This window comes from Ambystoma mexicanum, chromosome 11 (assembly GCF_040938575.1).
Source record: "Ambystoma mexicanum isolate Mex_15411 chromosome 11, UKY_AmexF1_1, whole genome shotgun sequence".
Lineage (NCBI taxonomy): Eukaryota > Metazoa > Chordata > Amphibia > Caudata > Ambystomatidae > Ambystoma > Ambystoma mexicanum.
Window position 1 is genome coordinate 760,989,695 of NC_090934.1, and position 21,233 is coordinate 761,010,927.

At 44.9% G+C, this 21,233-nt stretch overlaps 1 protein-coding gene across 4 annotated transcripts in view; it reads left to right on the top strand.

Annotated features, from left to right (window-relative positions):
- The window catches only part of SBF2 (SET binding factor 2), a 2,983,421-nt gene that overhangs the window by 2,677,820 nt on the left and 284,368 nt on the right, over positions 1-21,233 (top strand). For all 4 annotated transcript variants that reach the window (XM_069623660.1, XM_069623661.1, XM_069623662.1 and 1 more), the window contains one exon: positions 1,296-1,472. In XM_069623660.1, coding sequence (XP_069479761.1) covers positions 1,296-1,472 — 177 coding nt within the window. The remainder of the gene's footprint in view (positions 1-1,295; positions 1,473-21,233) is intronic.

Below are 21,233 nucleotides of genomic sequence, written 5' to 3' on the forward strand. Positions count from 1 at the left end.
GGAGGTGGCCATGCCGCTTTATGGAAATGAGGAGCATGCTAACAACGGGCCTGTTAATGACGGGCCCGTTGTTAGCATGCTGGACCGCTCGCGGGACCCGCTAGGACGTCTGGTAAAACCAGGCGTCCTCGGCGGGTCCCGCGAGGGGACCTCGTAATGAGGCGGTAGGGGGTTCATTGGGCCAGCTGATCTACCGGCCCTGTTAACCCCCTACCGCCTTCCTCGTAATGAGGCCCATTGTCTCTCCTGGATTCCTGGTTAGTTCACTCTGCATTGAGCCTGGGGGAAATCCTGATTCTCTGCATCCACATGTCCCCTCCCATAAAATATATGGGGATGGGAACACCTTGTGGCCTTCTTTGAACTGGCCCTTGTGCTGATTTGCGGTGAACCAGGGCTCGGATAGTGGGAAGTAGTAGAGAGGGCTTCCCCAGCTCCTATATGTCATGTTTATGACTGGTCTGTGGCGCTCGTGACGTCCTGTTGCCACTTATTCCAGGTGTGGTCTTTCCCAGTCTGACCAGAACTGCTGAAGCCTCGGTCTGGTTTGGGTATGTGCCTCGCTAAAAATCCTTGGCCTAGTGAGTTGGTTAATAAAAGAGCAAGACTGTTCTAAGGACTCATTTTGGCCCCTATTCATCTTTACCGACATATTGGGCAAACTAGTGCCACAATAATTTCCCATGCGCCTGTGACTTCTATTTGAAGGAAACAGTTCCGTGTTAACAAGTAAAAGTGTATAACTATATCTGGTCATGGAGACACTTCTAACTTATCAGTTCAATTCGCCTTCCCTTTACAGTTATTGAGGCACAAGAAAGCGTGGTCGAACATGACATTCAGTTCTTGTTTCAACTTTGTTTGGAAGGCCCACATTGACTGAGGGTTTGCTACTACTGTCTCGGTCTCTCCTGGAATTGTTTACCATTGGGGACCAATGTATCTTTAATTTTGACACTGCCTCTGACGTTTTCTGTTATTTGCTGTAGACGCTTTCCTCCCCACGGCTCCTCCTGAGAACCAATTCCAAGCAACCAATCCCTCCTGCCCTAAAAGAAAGGTCCAGGAAAGAGAGCTGGTTTTTCGCAGCGGTGTATGTGTCTGCAGTATTCGTGTATGTTGAAATCAGTTATTCTGCTGCTTCTTTTTCTCACATTTCTCGTTTGCTTATCTGTCAGATGTGGCTTGAAAACACTTTATCCGACAAATACATTATGAGTGATGATGATTTCAGACACATTGGTAATGATATTGGATGTTATGTGATTAACTTCTTTTGTCCTCTTCTCTCCTAGGGATTTAAGCTGGACTTTGTCTTAAACTGTGAATTTGTGCCTGTCGAGTTCAGTGACATCCGGCAGGTGAAAGCAAGTTTTAAAAAGCTGATGAGGGCCTGTGTTCCGAGCTCGAGTTCCGCGGATTCTGAAGTGACGTTCCTCAAGGCACTCGGGGAATCGGAGTGGTTCCTGCAGGTAAACCAACCCACAGATGTTTTTCAGCAGATGGCGCAGAACTTTGTGTCCAGGTGCTAAAGTCAGGAATGCTGTCAGATTTGGGGTTTCCTTCAAGTGATGCATTAAAGTCTGGTGCACAATTAGGAGAATGCTTTTAAGAAGTTTTTGTTGAGTAAAATGAGCACGCTGTCAAGTGAATTGCATATGGCTTTAACATGAGGCTTGTACTGCTTTATTATTCTTTTGGACGCAACTGTACAGTGTAAAGGCATTAAGCTGTCGCATAACGCCAACCACCTGTACACATACTTGCTAGCTGGCAGCCCTTTGAGTTGGCTATTTGTTATTACAGTGCCTACAAGGAATTCTGTTTGTGGCGGATGCTTTTAAATTAGTTATGTAAAACCATTGGGAGCGGCAGTCAATCGGGTTGCATCAAACATGGTCTGAATCAAACGATTTTAGCCCAGGTTCGGAGCAAGATGCACACTACTCGCACATACCCTGCCATCTTTCCATCTGTTTCTGCTACCCACCACGCACCAGTCTCTTTTTTGCACCTCTCACCTGCTCCAACCTTCCCGCCCAGATACCAGTTGGTTTCTCGGGCCACTGCGCCTCTCCTCAGAAGCTACTGGGCCACCATGGAAATGGAAGAGGGGATTCACATGGATCCCTCCTTTCCTTTCTATGGCAGACATAGTGGGCAGTTGTTGCAACAACCGGGTTGCAGCGATTGCCGAGCCATTTTTTTACACAAATAAATTGCTCCTTTAATGTACACCTTGACATCAGGTTATACCGCCATGACCTACATGGCTTCCATTCTCGCCACATTTAAAGAAAGGAAGCAGACACCATGAGAGCGTTGTAATGCACATCTTTATTCTACGTGTCCCTCACTCGTACTGGTCTCCCATTCCTCCTTCTCCTCACGTGATCCGGGCTGCCCCATCCCACATGACAGAGGTGCCAGGTTCACCGACGTCACAGCTACCATCGCCTCATTTTTTAAACCAACGTTAATGATGGCAACAATCACCGGTCCTGAGAAATTCACAAGCCAGTAAAAGCCCGGCGCCCAAGTTGTGTGATTGAGCGAAGCATCTGTTGTGGATGCGTGGTGAACCAATCAGCTTGCTGGAACCACACATCCACACCTGCATTCTGAATTCGAGCACTCTTAGCATTCACCTTCATTTCCCTTCCGGCCCTCCATTTTACCTCATATTCAGGGACATTGATGCCCCTTCTCTGGGCCAGTGGCTCTCATCTTCCTGTTTGTCAGTGGATCCACCTCCACGCTCCATCGAAAATGCAAGAGGGGCTCATTCTGCAGTCCAGTTTGACATTGCGTATTGTATGCAACTGTTAGACTTTATTTGTGTTTGTTTCATGCTGTTAACTGTAGTGACGTGCATATATACTAAAGGGTAAATCCCCTACTCTGTGGGGGACTGGGGAAAACAATCAGCAAAAACCAACAAAATATGTCCCCACTGGTTATATACTGGTGATACGGTATATGTATTACCTATACACACCTCTTTCTCTCTGACAAAACAAAAAATTGAAACTTGTGCACAAAAATATTCCGCAACAGGATCACTGCTAACTGGGTATGCTATTCCTTAGTTCCAGATGGTGTCCTAATATTCTCTATTTGTACACACTGACATCATACATATGTGTAATAGTGCAACTGATGTTGTCAAAAATCATTTACTTTGATTTTGTCACTTAACTAGGTATGAAATCTCACCATATACATCAAGGCTGTTTTTCATTATTTAATAAAGAACATAAGACAATCTTTTACACATGATCCTCTGTGGCATTTCACAAACTGTTAGACACTATTTTCTTGGATCAAGCTCAAAACATATGACAAAAAAATCAACAGTATCTCAATAAATCATGCACCATACAAAACAATAATAATCAGAAGAACATGCATCAATAGTATAAAAGGGAACGATACATTTAGAAAAAACAAACAGAAAAAAATAAATATAAACAGAAGAAACTTTTCCTTTCGGTAAAGACGCTAAGCGTCATAGAAATTAAATTCTTCTTCTATGTTAAAGAAGTATTCTAAGATTACTGAGTTTCCACCCTAATTTCAGTTGTGGAAATCCTCAAATCTATATTTCAAGGGTGCCAAGGAGGGAAAACGTCCAATTATTATTCCTTGTAGGGTTTGAAAGCAAGTGACTAGTGTCAGTTTGGTTGATGTATTCACACTTGCCAATCACTTCTTACAATACTGCTTGGGTCTACGAATAAGATCTGGCCTAGCAGATGCAGGCATAGATGCCACCTCTGGGGGCCGTTGAAAGTCAGCCAGGTGTGGTCAAATACGTTTCGGCGTGAAGACTTAGACAGAAAACGCCTTCCTCAGGACCAAAGGTCAGATGTGTAAGACATTAACCCCTAGGGAAAAAGATTAAAATAATAAGGGGGGATTTTAAAGTTAAAAAGCCACCCATTGATGGCTGGACAATGTCTAAAAACATTCCAATTCCTATCCCAGGGTTGTAGCAAATAAATAATTCAAAAGTGACCAAATCCAAACAGATAGTCAATACAGCCACTGGAGCAGAAAGGGGGAGCAAGAATACACACCCGATCCCAGTGTAAAGTAATTCAACATGCACTGAAGAATCGTGCTCGGGAAGAAAAAAAGGTATGTCGCTCCTTACCGAAAATAAAGAAATTAAAGTAAATGAAAAAGTGAATAATTTAAGAGGACAGCCACATTATGGTTTCAGTAGGAAGAAAGAAAAAAAAGGGAGAAAACTGTCCCTGTGGGCACTAATTGGCCTAGATAAGGTGAGGCATTGAAAACAAGGGGCCCTCGATGGTGGAAGAAAGGGAGGTCTTAAGAAAGTGTGCCCGAAAGACAAGGGCAATACTTTACCTTAAAATAGGGTTTTAAGTAAGTCGCTGAAATACAAGTCTAGCAAGCCCAGATACAAATGCAAAAGTGTCAACTCACTGGACGGCACCAAAGTACACTACACCAGATGTAGTCTGTACCCGCTCCAACGTGCCTGAGAAAAGACAAAAGCCAAGCCACAATATGTGTATTTATTTTCCTCTAGTCTCTGAGTCCTTGAGGGAATGCGGCATTTTAGCATCAAAAGGTAAAACATATAAATAAAAGCAATACCTTGCTATAATGGCCATAAAATGCCCTGTGTTTTCATGTTGACTCTAGTCTCTGTGGCTGCTGGCTGTTCGCTCTTATAGATCCTGTCAGGTGTCTTGACCCACGTTTGAATCATTATGCTACAACATTTGGTGCCGTGGGCTTAGAAAATCCAAGATGGCCGAAAAGCCCACATTCCGCCAGAATCCGTGAAAACCATGCAGTTTTTGCGCACACCAAAATGGTCGCCTGACCTGCCACCCACCAGTGCGAGCGTGATGGGCCAGAAGCGCCATGTGTGAAACGTGGTGCCAAAGGAAAAACAGCAGTGCCTGTTAGCTCAAAAAGCGCTTTGAAATCACATTTGTTTCTCTGAAATGCAAGCTCAAAATGCCTATTGCAAACAATGCAAGATATTCAAAAATCTTACTGAACACCAGCAGACGTCTGGTAGAATGAAGTCTTGTGTGCATACCAATTCTGGAAAGATGAAGAGCCTAAAATAATGTTCATAACAAAACTGGCTGAGCTGTGGATGTCAGCAGCTTAAGTGAAATTGGACTTAAAGCCACTAAAATCGAAATGTTTAAAATAAATGAGTGATTTACTTTGGAGTGTCACATAGGTTGCAACTGTTTAAATGTCATAGTTTTGAACTTAGAATCAGCGTTCTAGCTGCATGTGTCAAAATTGTAAGTTTGATTTGAATGAAGAAAAATGGGAACAAAAGTGAAGCCTGGCTTAAGGAGATTGAATTCTGCTTGGCAACTACCCCTGACAGGAGTTGAAACTTGCCCAGCAACTGTATTCACAGGCCTGGCCTCCCTTCTGCTGCCCCACCAAAAGGAGATCACACCTCTCTGATTGAATCAGGGGAGGGGCACCTGGGACTGCAGGAAAACAGAACAATGAACTTTCCTTGGCTCAGGCAAATGCTAAATCAGGGGGTCGTAAATGGCTTCCTCCCAGAAGGAAATGGGAGGGGCGCTGCCTCTGTGAGCCAGCTGAGCTTGGAGGCGGGGACAAACAAGGAATTCCCCATGTGCTTTTGGACCTAAACCACACCCATCTGGGCCAGAGCATAATTTTAGAAAGATGGATAATTCATAGTACATAATTGTCAAAATTATATCAATAATATCATGATTCCTGTGATTTTTCTGTGCACAGTTTAAGAGGTGTTAGGATTCTGTGGTATGTTCTGGGGGTAGTAGCGGAAAATAGGGTATTACTCCAAACGTTTGTATGTTAAAAATCTGACACTTCATCATCTGATGCCCATATTCCTTGCGCACATTTGTGTAAATTCTGGAAAAGTTTAGAGGTTGTGTTCTGGATGAAAAAGGCAGAATTCTGTCAGAAGTGAACACAACATCTTACAAAGACAGGGATCAGATGGTTTGGTGCTACAGAAAATATGTTAACTGGACATATAACATCAGAAAATTGTACATAGATAAATATGCATTTAAGTCAAAAATAGATTTGTGTGCAAAGTGACATGGGGCGTGTTCTTTCGGTATGCCGTAAAAAGGATGCCGGATGACTCACAATTCAGTTCCCTAGTCAGGCGACAGAGAATCCTATATCCTATCAGGATCCTCAGAGGGTTGGGCATAGAAAGTCAGCCTTCCCACACACTTTCAAAAGACATAAAAAGACCCATTGAAACCCAGGTAGGGACTCACTTTCCACTTTCTTGCGAAGCACTTTGCCGGACCAGACAATATCCAGAAGGACCATAGACTCCAGATAGACTCCAGAACTTGAAGCAGAGAGGCCTGAACCAAAAGCTGAATCCTTCTCAGCAGGCCTCAGAATCCAGCCACCTAACCAAACTATTCAACAGCCGAGCGAGCTGTTTGATTCTGGCTAGAACCTTGTGCCAGAACACAGAAAGCAGAGCTTTATCCAGACCGCCGTGCAGTGCCAATAGAAGACCAGACCCAGACCAGACCGCTGTGCAGTGCCAGAACTTTTGCCAGAACCAGAGATCCAGACCAGCAGAGCAGAGAGAACCGCAGCTAAACCTGTTGACCAGATCTGTGACGAGGCCCATTCCTTCCAAAATTAGGAGTGAGTATCGAGCAAGAGCTGTGCAAACCAATCTCTTAGTTTAAAATAATCTAATTCAAACCATTTCGACCTATTTAGAACTGCATAGAAATAGTGTGTCCATTCTGTGATTTCAAACCTGTGAAAGTGTCATTTGCCATTTGAATCTTACTTTATTTCTGAAAATCTACCTCCAGAACATCGTCCGTATCTTTTGAACCACTAAGATCCTCAGCTTTCCAACAAGCCCTAAACCGACTTTCTACTCCTTATAGTTTTTCCGTAATCGCGCTTTACACACTCGGAAAAAGTGCCGCAAATTGAAAACTAGCTCAATCTCACCACACGTTAAAAAAAAAAAAAATAGCTGTCTCTTGCTTGCATTGCTGAAATTCGTTTTGAACCTGATAACCCCTCCTGAATCATTGCTAGTGTTGACCTGGACTAATTCAAAGTAGCTGTCACCTACCCTGAATCTCCTAAAGGGAATTAAAATCATTTTTAGCATATTTTCACTTCATTGTAAATCACATTAAAAGTATTTCTTCATGTTTTAAAAGCCTACTGGTTGCTCCAAGCTTGCTCGGGGGGAACTAGAAGTTGTATTGCATTAGATTATATTCCTGAAAATGGTGTGCTCTCCTTCCATCTCTTTAATTGCATAGGGGGGAGTGAATTGCCACAAGGGGAAACATGATTATATTATCTCTTGTTGAAACCATATCAGTTTATCCCTGTGCAGCATTCTTTTCAATCATTGCATTTCCTTGAAACCATAAAGTATTCTCAGCTACCTTATCCTTTCTCTACCAACTCCTAAGTAATTTAAAAAAGTGTGCTAGTGTAATATTATCCATTGTTCATCACTGTCATATTCATAAGTGTGCTATCAAATATTAATTTATTTATAAAAGTGTGATATATATATATATATTGTTTAATTTGTAAAATAAATCTTTTAATTTGCAAAACAAACCTACTTCTTGGCTCAGTGAGGTCAGGGGGATTCAAAGAGAGGGGTGTTATACAAGGGTTTATCATCCAGATCTATGAACTTGTCATAAAAATATCTAAATAAGGGATTTCATTGGGCATCCCAGACTAGGCACTGCCTTAGTTGGAGTGCTGAATAGAAGCCATTTAACAATCCGTCTAGGAACGAAGATAAAGACAAAACGGGAGGCGTGTCAGAAGTGCACTATTATTATGTGCTAGCCGCAGTTGTAAAGAAAGACTTAAATTGTTAAAGGGCAGCAGGCACATACTCACCAGCTAGTTGCAAAAAGGTTACTTCCTCCACTATAATTAGGCATGCGAGTCTTCAAGTAGCAGAGCACATGTCATTGCTCTGGAAATCCAAATAAATCAGCCCGTTTAATAACGTGCTGCACAGAGGTCACCACGTTACCGTGGTACAGAGTGAACAGCGCAGCCTGAATGTGCGCCAATATTTTGGAAATGATTTGTGTAGGAGCATCGCGTTGCGTGACGTACAGCAAGCAGTCCACGCTGTCATAGTATTTAGAAGACTGACAACATAGTCCATGTTGGGGAAAGTGCGCCATCATTTTGGTAGTGGCCAAGTTGGAAAGTGCACCCTGCCCAAGAAGGTTTCTCTGTATTCAAGGGGCCCATATTTCAAGTAAACGATGTAATCAGAATCTAAAACTTAACCGAAATAAGATCTTGGTAGTGTATACCATGATGTTTGGCAAGCTAATAGCCCTCAAATAGCTGTTGGCTGTTCAAAAACAGCCATATGTCCCATAAGTTTAACTATGCCTCATGTGTGACAACTAGGGGAAAGTCAGTAAGGTTCATAGGTTGGCTGATATATCAGCCAGCTTAGGTGAAGAGATGGCTGCCGGGATCTGCAAAGTGGGCACTAGACCCGGGGGAAGATGAAATAAAAATAACAAATGGCCTCTAGTGGTCAGAGTGCAATAAATGCCATATGGGCAAATATGGGTCTAAAAAGTCTTGTGTACTGCAACAGTGTGGCTAAATAAGCAGTCTAATCAATGAAGGTGGGAAGGCGCTAAATAGGCCCCATTCAAAGGAATTTGATTCTGAAACCCTATTGGGAGAAAGAACAAAATGTTGAGGAGATTTGAGCAGAGCCCTATGTAAGTGTAATAGTGACCGTGTTTTCAAGGATCACTGACAGCATAACAAAAAGCTAGATTAAAGCGTCCCCAAGATCATTGTGGCAATTCATAGGAGGGAGATTCTTCATTGAGTCCTCTCAGTTTGTCAAGAGTTTGCAGACGATGGATCCATCTGGATTATTTGTTATTCAGAGCTCTCTCCGGGTTAGAGCTGTTTTTCACAACATCTAGCACCCACCATTGGATGTCATCAGGAGTATGTGCAAAAGCAACAAAATGAGACACCATTGGTGCTTGGTGGTTCTTGCACCTAATCCTGGATCGATGTTCATTGATCCTTATGTGCACTGGTCTTGTAGTTTGGCCCACATACCTCAGTCCACATGGACATTGGATGCAGTATATTACATTTGATGTTTTACAATTAGATAATACATGTATGTCCCATGTTCTTTCCTGAATTTTAAAATTGGACATTTTCTTTGTGAATTTACAGGCACTGCAATTTCCACAAGGATAATGTCCCAACAATGGTCTGAGAGTTCTAAGACTTGTGTTGGGCTTGCCGTGGCTCGTTGAATGCACCAGTTTGTCTCTCAAATTTCTCAATCTTTTGAAGGCAAACAACGGTTTGCCTTTATCTTGTAGGTAGTTGCTCACCATTGGCCAATACTTCAAAAGTGTCTTCTTGATCGCAAAGGATTGTGTGCTATAAATTGTGACACATGTTATGCGATTCTGGTTTTGTTCCCTCAGGCTGGGCTCCAGCAAGTTTTCCTGGGGGGTAAATCTCACTCTTTTGAGGGAGTGAGACACCAATTTCTTCAGGTAGCCTCGTTTTTTGAGGTCACTGGAAAGTTTGTTGGCATGTGTATAATAATCAGCGGTCTCTGTACAATTTCTGCGGAGTCTGAGAAATTGGCTAAACGGCAAATTCTCTTTAAGAGATCTTGGATGAAAGCTCTTAGTGTAAAAAGGTGTTTCTGTCGGTAGCTTTTTTGTGCAGGGAGCATGCCAGATGTCCTACTTTTACATTAAAGTATAAAACAAGGAAATTGATTGTCGATTTAGAGTGAAACATCGTAAATTTTATGGCATTATGTTGGCAATTCAAATAGACAAAAAATTCCTGTAGGGACTCAATGTTGCCCCTCCAAAGAAAAATCACATCTTCAATATACCTATACCATTTTCTAATATATGGTCTATAGATGTTGTTTTCTGAAAGGACATATCTCATCTCGAAAGCAGCCATAAACAAGATTGCAAGGCTGGGAGCAAATGCTGCTGCCATTGCCGTGCCTCCTCTTTGTAAGAAGAACTGACCTGAGTAAATAAAGAAATTTCTTTGTAAAGCAATAGTAATCAATTCGACTATGAAAGCCGCTGGAACCCTGTGTTGGGTCGCCTGATGGGTGCGGAAAAGGTGGACTATCTCTATAGCCTCCTCTTGAGGGATGTTAGTATAGAGCGATGTAATGTCCATTGTGACTAGAAAATCCTGATTCTCATCAAATGGTTCTCCCTCAAAGATTTTTATGGTTGCTGTGGTGTCTTTCAAATATGTGTCTGTTTGTTGGCTGATCGGTTGCAGAAATAGATCTATAAACTTGCACAGATGTTCCAAGATGGAACCACAGCCCAACACAAGTGGTCTACCCGGAGAATGTATATGGTCCTTATGAATCTTAGGAAGGCTGTAAAAGGAAGGAGTCCTTATTTCCGAGTAGTTTAGATATTCAAATTCTTCCTTTGTTATGCATGATCGGTCTGCTGCATATTGAGTGACATCCCTGATCTCTTTTTCTATGTCTGGTGAAGGATCTGGTGACGTGGTCACGTTATGCGTTAACTGTAGGAGTGACGCAACTGGTTGTGGGGAATAAATGGGGCAGAACCACGCAGTAGTACCCAGGCGCAGCCCGGATGGAATACCTGCGTGTGTGCCCATCTGTGGGGGGGGGGATCGGGGGCTATCGTAACCAGTGATCGAAGTGAGCAGGAAAGGTCAGGAGCAGTGTTACTCCTCTTTTCTTTTTTCCTCTTTACCATTCCTCTACTTTTTACGACGATATTCACCATTCTAAATAGAGAATTTGTCCATTCATGTGCAAGTGTAAAGTTGTAATAGGAATCTTAATTACTAGTCACTTAGACTATTGCAATGCCCTGGCTGTAACACCTTGTCACATGTTGCACTATGCTTTGGCCTACCGTCTCCCCTGCCAAGACCACAGTTCCACAACTTTTTTCGGTACATTTCTACCACTGACCATAACACAAGGCCGCGTTGCTATATAACAATGGCGATGAGGTCGCTTTCCCGAGTCCACGTGCTGCATCAGCTGAGCTGACGGGGGTGTCGGGAAAAGTTCACTATGCTCGACAGCTGTGTCACACAAGGGCACACAAGGGGAAGGTCAGACAGGCCCTGTAACGTCGTCAAGAAGGTGGTTGCGGCTTCCCAGACAGTTTTCTTCACCGTGAAATTCATTTTGGAGCTGTCCCTATGCAGGTCCCATAGGCGGTTACACTGGGTTGCAGACTCTGGCACTAGGGGGTGCCTGTGCGCACAGCATGACACTGCCCAGTGGGGTGCTGTGCCAGCATGCAGGACGGCCAGGCGGCAGCCACAGCTGCTCCAGCAGTGGCCCACATGCATCGTCAGCAAGGGGCACTAGCTCCCATGCCAGCATTTGATATATCTGGGGCGCCAGCGGCCATGGGCTCCAGATGGAACTTGTGGCTGAAGCTCCTGGAGATGTACTTCAAGGGATTGGGGAGGTGGATAATCAGGCAAAGAAGTCGACCCTTCTGTTTGCTGCAGGATTGGCTTTGTTGAAGCTTTTTGAGACATTACAGCCGGTGGATGACTCCAATGGGGCGGCAAAGGACTCAACAAGAGACCATTTCATCCTTTTGGTGAACTTGGATTACGAGAGGTTTGTGATGTGTGCGGCCAGGCAGAAGGACAACAAGTCGCTGGACTCATTCCACAGCAGTCTGAGGCAACTGGCGGCCACGTACGCGTGGGTCAGTGAAGACAAAATGGTGCGCAACCAGTTGATTCAGGGGTGTGCCTCAGGAAAGTTGTGGCGACAGATCCTGAATGAGTCGGGGCTCACCCTGGTGTGGATCCTATAAATGGGGCGATCCTATGAGCTGGGAGACCCAAGGGCTTCTAGGATGGACGTTGCGATGAAGATGGTGAAGCTGGACCAGGGGCGGTTGGCGAGGGACGGGCCCCAGAAGAGATGGGGAGCCAGAAACATTGACTCAATGCACAATGTGGATACAACTTCCCACATGCGGCTGAATACCTTGCCAAAGGGCAAGTGTGTGGGAGATGTGGAGCAGTCTTATCATTTTGCACGCATGGGCAAAGCCCCGGGGCCAGTCATCACACCAGGAGGCCATGCCAAGATGGGCATGTTTGCTCGGAGACGATTCCTGAGGCTTGCCCAGGTGGATCAGGATGAGGACCAGCTGAATCCTGATCCAGACCCTTAGGCGGAAGAGGAAGATGTGTTCTTTTTCTCCAATCTCAGTGACTCAAAGGGCAGGAAGAAGAGGCAGTCGATATGTGCAGTGTCAGTGGATGAATGTGAGATCCCTGTGTTGATCGACACAGGCGCCTCTGTGAGCTTAATGGCTGTGGAACACTATGAGGGGCTGCAAGGCACAGGAAAAAGTGAGAATCTTCACCTTTGGTGGTAAACGGCCGCTGCCGCTAAAATGGGCTTTTGTCTCGAGAGTGGGTCATGGATCAAACACCATCAAGGTGACATTTTTCATCACTGATGTCAGCAAGGACTCTCTATTAAGTTGCGCTGAGGCCCTGAAGATTGTTAGTTTCACATATGGGGTTTACTTGAGGGACATTCTTGAGCTGCTGCGAAAGTTTGAAAAGGTGTTTCTGGGTGTGGGTAAACGGATAGGTGATCCAGTGAAACTGCATATTGATGAGCCCATCCGTCCAGTGGCTCTTAAGCACAAGAGGGTTCCGTTTCATCTAAGGGACCAGTTGGACAAGGAAATAGAACAATCCAACCACCAGAGAGGTGATGGGGAAATAGATTATACTGCTTGACCAAACTAACCCCCTACTTTAGGAAAACCTAAACAACATAGACTATGGGTTTGGTAAGCAGTTGTTATCACAGGAGGGAAATCCACCTTCCCCTAGAGAAAGCCTAAAAAAGAGGACAAACTCACACATGTGGAGGGCTGGTGGCCAAGTATGCTGAAAATTCAACAACAAACTTAGCACTTAGTAATACGCAGCAAACAAAACATAAGCATATTCATTTTATTAATACAATAACAATAATAACAATTTACTAATAAAAGACAACAAAATACCTTCATCAGTTATCACAAAAGTTCAGCACAATACGATAAAACATTTCACGAACTGCAAAAATAATACAAACCATGGGGCACAACTACAAAAAGAAAGCGGCACACAGGGGAATAAATGTAGTTAAACCCAAAAACTCAGATTTAAAAAAGTAGACAGGAAAAATAAATGAATATGTATAAAGTAACTGTCTATTATCAACCTATACTGAGCCAAATTCAAAAAATGTCAAACGGTCACGGTAAACTTAATTCATCCCCCAAACTCACACTTCTGCACTCCCACTCAACCCGACATGTTTCATTCCTCACTCATTCTAAACACACATAGTCAAGGGAAATTCTTCAGGGGCATGTGCTCATTTTAAAAACAAGTTGTGCCACAAATGTTTAAATATTTGAAAAGGGCTGTGTGGGCTACAAATCGCCGTTAATTTAAATTGGAGAGTTAAGTACTCTCAGGATTACTGAATCACCCTCCACACTATTTGTCCTGTAGGGATTACCCACTAACAAAAGACCCAGCAGCTATTTCCTGTTATGGTGGTCAACTTCAGCTTTCCTCCAGCGGACCGTGGACAACAATCACCTGTGAACAAACAAAAAGTGGGGAGACCCGTAAGTAATCTCTCACTCATAGTAGACCTTTACATTACTTAGTCTACGGGGATACAAAATCACCCTGAATTATTACAACACAAGGGTGTCATGACTTTGGAAAAAGGGGTTCACTTGAAACGGAAACACAGTGCTTGGGATAAAATGCTTTTATAACGGCAGAATAACTTAATGTTCAATAAGCGCCATAGAGCTGATAATATTGCCCGTTAACAAGGGAAGCAAACCGAAAGCATGTAAGGGAACTCTCCCATCCATTCTGCACATTGCACTCAAATGATAGCAATGCTTACATGGATTAGAGATAAAACCCTAGCAGAAAAATGGGGCTCAATGTTCTTACCGGGGGTCTCACCACCCCACATGGGCCATCCGGGATAATGAACTTCCAGAGGTTACTTCACACACGATAAAATGTTCTAGGCAGAATCACAAGCAATTATGCAGATTCTTCTTAGTGTGTCGCACCCCACCTGTGAATAATACATATAATGCACTGATGCTTGGTATGGGGATAGTCACAACCTACATTGCAAAATCACCCAGTGCAAATTGCATTTCTAACTGACCACAACCGCTCATTAATCATTACCTTGCGATGTGTTATAAGGCGTATGGTCCCTTATTCGACCTTGGCGTGGTACGTTTGGAGATCTCTCCCACTAGAATAGTGTCAAAGCTGCGATCACAATTACTGAGAAGGGCATAGAATAATCCATTAGTATACCATCCCCAGGAGGCCCTGCCAAGATGGGCATGTTTGCTTGGAGACGATTCCTGAGGCTTGCCCAGGTGGATCAGGATGAGGACCAGTCGAATCCTGATCCAGACCTTGAGGAGGAAGAGGAAGATGTGTTCTTTTTCTCCAGTCTCAGTGACTCAAAGGGCAGGAAGAAGAGGCAGCCGAGATGTGCAGTGTCAGTGGATAAATGTGAGATCCCCGTGTTGATCGACACAGGCGCCTCTGTGAGCTTAATAGCTGTGGAACACTATGAGGGGCTGCCAGGCACAGGAAAAAGTGAGAATCTTCATCTTTGGTGGTAAAAGGCCGCTGCTGCTAAAATGGCCTTTTGTCTCGAGAGGGGGTCATGGGTCAAACACGATTATGGTGACATTTTTCATCTCTGATGTCAGCAAGGACACTCTATTAAGTTGTGCTGAGGCCCTGAAGAGTGTTAGTTTCACATATGGGGTTTACGTGGGGGACATTCTTGAGCTGCTGTGAAAGTTTGAAAAGGTGTTTGTGGGCGTGGGTAAACGGATAGGCAATCCAGTGAAACTGCATATTGATGAGCCCATCCGCCCGGTGGCACTTAAGCACAGGAGGGTTCTGTTTCATTTTAGGGACCAGTTGGACAAGGAGATAGAAAGCCTAGTGGAGATGGACATCCTCGAGACAGTAGAGGGGCCAACCTGTGGGTGTCACCTATAGTAGTGGCACGGAAGCCAAAACAGCCAGAGTCAGTTCAGATTTCTGTAGATATGCATCTACCCAGTAAGGCCATCAAGCGGGAAAGGCACCTCACGCCCACTCTGGATGACATCATTGCAGCATTACAAGTGGCAAGGCTCTTCTCCAAACTGTGCCCGAGGGCGGGCTATCATCAGGTAGTCCTACACCCTGAGTCACGATACATCACAACCTTTACAACTCACAAGGGGTTATACAGATATAAGGGGCTCCGTTTTGGTGCATCGTCGGCAGCAAAGGTTTTCCAAAACATAATACGTGGGGGCCGACCTGGCCTGATTGATCAACATCAGTGATGACATTTTGGTGTTCGCCGGGTCAGAGACTGAGCACATGGAGAGGCTAGAGAAGACACTGGAGAGGATCCGGTCACTGGGGCTAACTCTTCACAAGGTGAAATGTGATTTCTTCAAGGAGAAGATTGAGTTTTTTGACTTTGTATTTCAGCAAGGCGGTGTATTGCCGGATCCCATATAAGTAAAGGACATCAAGGAGGCAATGCCACCAGAGTCGGTCACAGAGGTGAGAAGTTTCCTTGGTATGGTGACATACTGCGGGCAATTTATCCGGAATATAGCAATGATGTCTGAGCCACTATGGAATCTGACAAAGAAAGAGTGTGCATGGCAGTGGGCCCACTGGAACAGAATGCATTTGAGGAGATCAAGTTGGCCTTGACTGCTGAGAGCACCATGATATTTTTTAACCCTGCCGTGGCTTCAGAGATCATAGTGGATGCAAGCCTGTTTGGACTTGGAGCAGTGCTGACTCGGTGAAACTCGAAGGGTGATATCCAACAAGTGGCATTCGCAAGCAGAGCCTTGACGGACACAGAACAGCTGTATTCCCAGATTGAGCGAGAGGCACTGGTGGTGCTCTGGGGATGCATGCACTTAAGCATATATGTGTTGGGGAGACAGGTGACTGTGGTGACCGATCATAAGCCGTTGTCACCAATCATGGCGCGGTCATCATCAAAGCCCCTGGCTCGCATCAAACGGTGGATGCTAGCTTTGCTGGACTACGATGTCTGTCTGATGTACCGGCTTGGGGTGAAGAACGCTGCTGATTATCTGTCCAGACATCCGGGGAAGTCTGGAGCAGAGTCTGGGAACAGAGACATGGAAGTCGAGGAATGTATCAGGTTGGTGGTGGAGTCCAACGTTCCAAAATTCCATGTCTGTGTAGGAGCTGGCGGAAAGCTCCACCGGAGACAAGTGTTTCTGCTTACTCCGGGAAGCCCTCAACAAAGGAGATGGAAGTGGGCTCTGATGGGGTTGGACAAGCGCATGCAGGAGGCAAAGACTTTGCTGGAACAGCTGTGGAAAGTGAGGAATGAGCGGTCTTTCACAGAATCTATGCTGCTGTTGAGAGGCCAGAGGATGGTCGTGCCATCAGCGCTGGTTGCTACGGTCATATCACTGGTGCATCAAGGGCATCGGGGGTCAGCCAAGACCAAGTCCTGATGGAGGAGGAAGGTGTGGTTCACCGGTCTGGAACTGCCGGTGGACGAGTTTGTGGGGAATTGTGTGTGGTGTTAGGCTGCAGCTCCTGTGCGGAGAGAGCCCCAAATTGAGTCGATGCCGAAGGGGACCGAGCAGTGGGAATTGGTGCACATTGACTTTGGTTCGATAAGGAGAGCTGTGCATTTCCTAGTAGCCATTGATGAATGGATCAGAAACCCGAAGGTGGAGTTCATAGAATCGACATCATTTGAAAACATCATACCTGTGGTGGAGAAGATGTTTGCATCTCATGGGTTCCCGGAGGAGGTGTGTACCGACAATGGTCTGCCATTTCAAGGGTAGAGTTTTGCAGGTTTCCTGAAGGAGTGCGGAGCCAAACACAGGATGATATCTCCGTTGTGGCCCAGAACGAATGGGGAGACTGAACGCTTCATGCAGACGCAGAATAAAGTGTTACGGATTGCTAATGGGCAGGGGCAATCCCTGCGGCGAGCCCTATATCAATTCCTGATGGAGTACACGGCCACCATGCACTGCTCACCAGGAATTGCCCCTGCAGAAGCTAAGTTCGGAAGGTGCCTGTGTGGGTTTTTGCCAGAAAGTGAGGACAGACAGCTGGGGGTGATTGGTGAAGAGCAGGTGGCCGAAGGCCGAAGGAGGCGAAACGAGAGGGAGAACCTCAGGAGGAAACTGCAACCACCGGATATATCGTTGGCCGATGAGGTGCTGGTCAGGAACCGGTACTTGGAAGTCAAGATCTCGCTGCCCTATGACTCGCAGCAACTGTATGTGGTAGGAGTAAAAGGGTCCATGGTGACTGCATCTGATGGGAGAAAGACGGTGACCCGAACTCCAGCTTTTTCAAAAGGCTTAGTGGCAGCAATCCCATCGATCTAAGCCTGGTGCGCTGAGAGACTGACCCATACCCTGATCAAGCCTGGAGCCCGTCGGAAGCGACAAATCCGGGCCCAGGGGCAGAAGAAGAATACCGAGGGCGCACAGGTAGGAGATATCCCCAATGGAAGTTTAGGTGCCATCCGTCATGTCTGAAGGACTATGTGGTGGACGATTAACATGTTGTGAAGACTGCACCTGAATAAGTCAGAGACTGGGGGAGTGTGTTGTATTGTGAAGTTAACAACATTGCTGTAATTAGAGTGACAACAAGTTTAGTGTGCATGTTCTATTCATTGTTATCAAAGCCCGGACAGAATACCCACGTGTGTGTCTATATGTGGGGGTTCCGGGGAGTACCGTTACGCAAGTCTGGGTGGCCATATATAATTAACAACACAGGAGTTAATGCTAGGATGCGAATAGCCATAATACTCTAGGCACCACGCTGGTCCAGATGGTAATGATGCTTGGGCCTGGGTTAAGGTCCTCCACTCTCTCAAACCTGTATCTTCGGATCCGGATTATTACTGGCTCGTGCAGCCTACTGCCTTGGCTATTTTACGGGTTAAATATAACATTTAAAAAGTAAACGGCACTTTCTATAACAACACTAAAAGAAGTAATTTTGTCCTGTCATACACTCAAAATGAATCAGTGCTCTACCCATTACTATTGGCAACTCTTCCCCAAACAAGAGAAAACAACTCTTATTTGGATAGTGGTATATATGCTGTGTTTCTACCTGATGTACTATCCCCTATGCGGCTCACTAAAGCAGATGCCAACTCTAAGGATGATGATCAGATATTTTATAGAGTTCAGCATACACCTGCTGACTACCCTAGATTAATGGCAATGTTTCACTCTAACGTACCAGAGGACCATGCATTGAGTATCGAGGAGGTTGTGAACATTGAAATAATAGACACTGACAATAAGAAATAGCTTTTAATTAATCATAACCACTGGCATTTGCACTGTGATGCTTCCATTCCATAATTGTTAGCCCATCTGGGCCAATTCAGATGAGTTCCAGCCACACGCAAATCAGTCTTTGCCCTACTGATGTAGGGTCTGGGGAGGCCGGCCAGGCCCTGCTGAGCCAAGCGCTGCAGTGAAGACAAGAGTCGCCAATAGCTTTACACTCAACTGGCGAGCGGGAAGCAGCTCGCCCATTTTATTTAATCAACACACGTGCTGTGGTCACAAAACCAGCATCAGGTGACTGCACTGTAACGCGCTGCAGTCATAACACCTACCACCAAGGGGAGCAGTCTATTGTGACCTCTTTGGTAATTGCACGCTCTGCACAGCAATACAAGCAACCCAAAACCTGATTCACCCTTGTTGGGCCTCAGTAGTGAGTTTCACCTGATTACCCTCTATTCATTCAACCTTGCCTTCGTGTCTCTGGCCATCAAATCTTGGCTGTTCGACCATTGTCTTGTTCTAAACTCTTCTAAGACAGAAGTTATTTTCTTTCCCGCCATTACTATTCCCCCTTCATCTTTTTCTTTTCCCCCCTCTCTTCTTTAGATTTCCTCTTGCGCGCGTAATCTTAGTCTTCATTTAGATTCTTCACTTTCCTTTTCTGTTCATATTTCCTTACTTTTGCGTTTTTGTCGCGCATATTGTTTTAATATGCATAAGGCCCATTGCTTTTCTTACTTTCCATGTGACTAGCTTTTCATTTCTTCTCTTATCTTTTCTATTGTTCCTGTGCTGTTTGGTCTTCTGGCCTCTTGTCTCACCCCTCTTAAGTCTATTTTCAACTCCTCTATTCATCTTCTTTTTTCTCTGTCACCCCTGACTCTATTTCTCCCTTGCTTTCATTTCTTGGTTGGCTATCTTTTCACTCTCCTCTTGAATTCAATTTTCTCTCCATGGTTTTTAAATCTCTGTATAATCTTGCTCCTCCTTACCTTTCTTCTTTGGTCTCCTTTTATTCTCCTTCTCATGCTCTTCAATACCAGTCTTTTTCTTTTAGCTGTGCCTCGTCCACCCTGTGCCCAGTCTCAGTTTCGTTCATTCTCCATACTTGCTCCTCTTCGTTGGAACACTCTTGCACTTTCTCTCCACTCTATTTCTTCATATCCTCTTTTCTTTTTAGCTGCTCTCAAAAGTCATCTTCTTTAGTTTCTGGTTATTTGATATTGACTTATTAAGTGTACTGTGACGTGATGGTTTGTACAGTGCTTTGGCATATAGCGCTCAATAAATACAAAATTAATACAAAGAATATGCATAATTTTGAGTCCATCTGTGCCATTTCAGAAGGGTTCCAGCTATAGGCAAATCAGTCTTTGCAGTACCACCAATGGGAGCAGTCTATTCTCACCCACTTGGCCATTGTAGGATCTGCAGAGCAATACGAACAACCCTAAAGACGATTGAGCCTTCTTGGGCCTCAGTAGTGAGGTGCACCGATTACCTGGCCACAGTGAGCAGAAGTCGTGAGGTGAAGCATTTTTAGCTGGACTGATTGGTGCCAGTACTAAGACGGATTTGCATGGGCTGTTCCTTTTATGTAACGGTGCGGATGGCCCAAAATCCAATCGGTGGCAGAGGATAGGCTACAAAGCCAGCGGTTATGAGTAATTCCAAAGTTTTCCCTCCTTCATTTTTTAATGTGTGTTACAGCTTGGTAGCAAACCAGTCGTTTCTTCGGAACTCGGATTGGTAAATGCATTCAGAGTATTTTCAAATTGAACATTTGGCCCAATGCCTAGTACATGCCTTTCAGATGTATATACATATCCTCTAGATTTCGAGGTACCTTGGGATTCATCTGTAGAGACATTGGTCTTTGAATACCCGTTACGTTGCTTTTTGGGGCGCCTGCACTTTCAACTCCTCCATCCTGAGAACTCGAAGCCTTGCTGTTGACTACGTTTCCGAGAAGAAGAGCGTGTGTCCAACAGCTGTGTACATTTATGTGCATTAAAGAGTGCTATTACAGGCTCTTTGGGAAAACGCAGAGCGAGGAAATAACTCGCACGTTTGCACGATATGTAGCACTGTTAGAAACTGTGTCTGATGGCTGCCTCTGCATGAGCTCCATCATCGCCGTGCTTTCTGGTTTATGTGCACACTACAGCTTTGAAAGCAAATTAATAAATAAGGTAATTGTAATTGCACTTCCCATTCCTAACCATACCTGTGGCTAAGACGGGCCATAGTCAGCTAGAAAGGACAAGCCACAGACACTTTGGTTGTACAGCTGAGCTCAGACTGTGTTTTTGTATTTTGAAGGCAGTGCAGAACATTTCCCGTTACATTCTGCTCGTCCGTGTGCACCTGGGATTCTCGTTGTGCCAAGTGGTGGCCCTCCATGGGCCAGCGGGGTACGCTAGTGCACACAACAAAGGTCTCTGGGAGTGGCAGCAGCACCACCTCAAAACCTCCCCCCGATTTCCTTCAGTGGGCAGGGTGCGTGGAGGTGGTGCACTGCTGTGGCGATTTGCCGTTATCCTCTTCTGGAGTAAATTCTTCAAGCTCAGCAGGTGGCTGCCCTAATGATGTGGTGTGGCATGGAAGGCCATATGAGCAGAGGGGCTAGACAGTGTAGCTGATTTACCTGAACCGTGGGTGTTGGGAGCAATCGTAGAGCTGCTGAACTAGCGAATTTAGCAAATGAACTAACCCCTTGCAGTG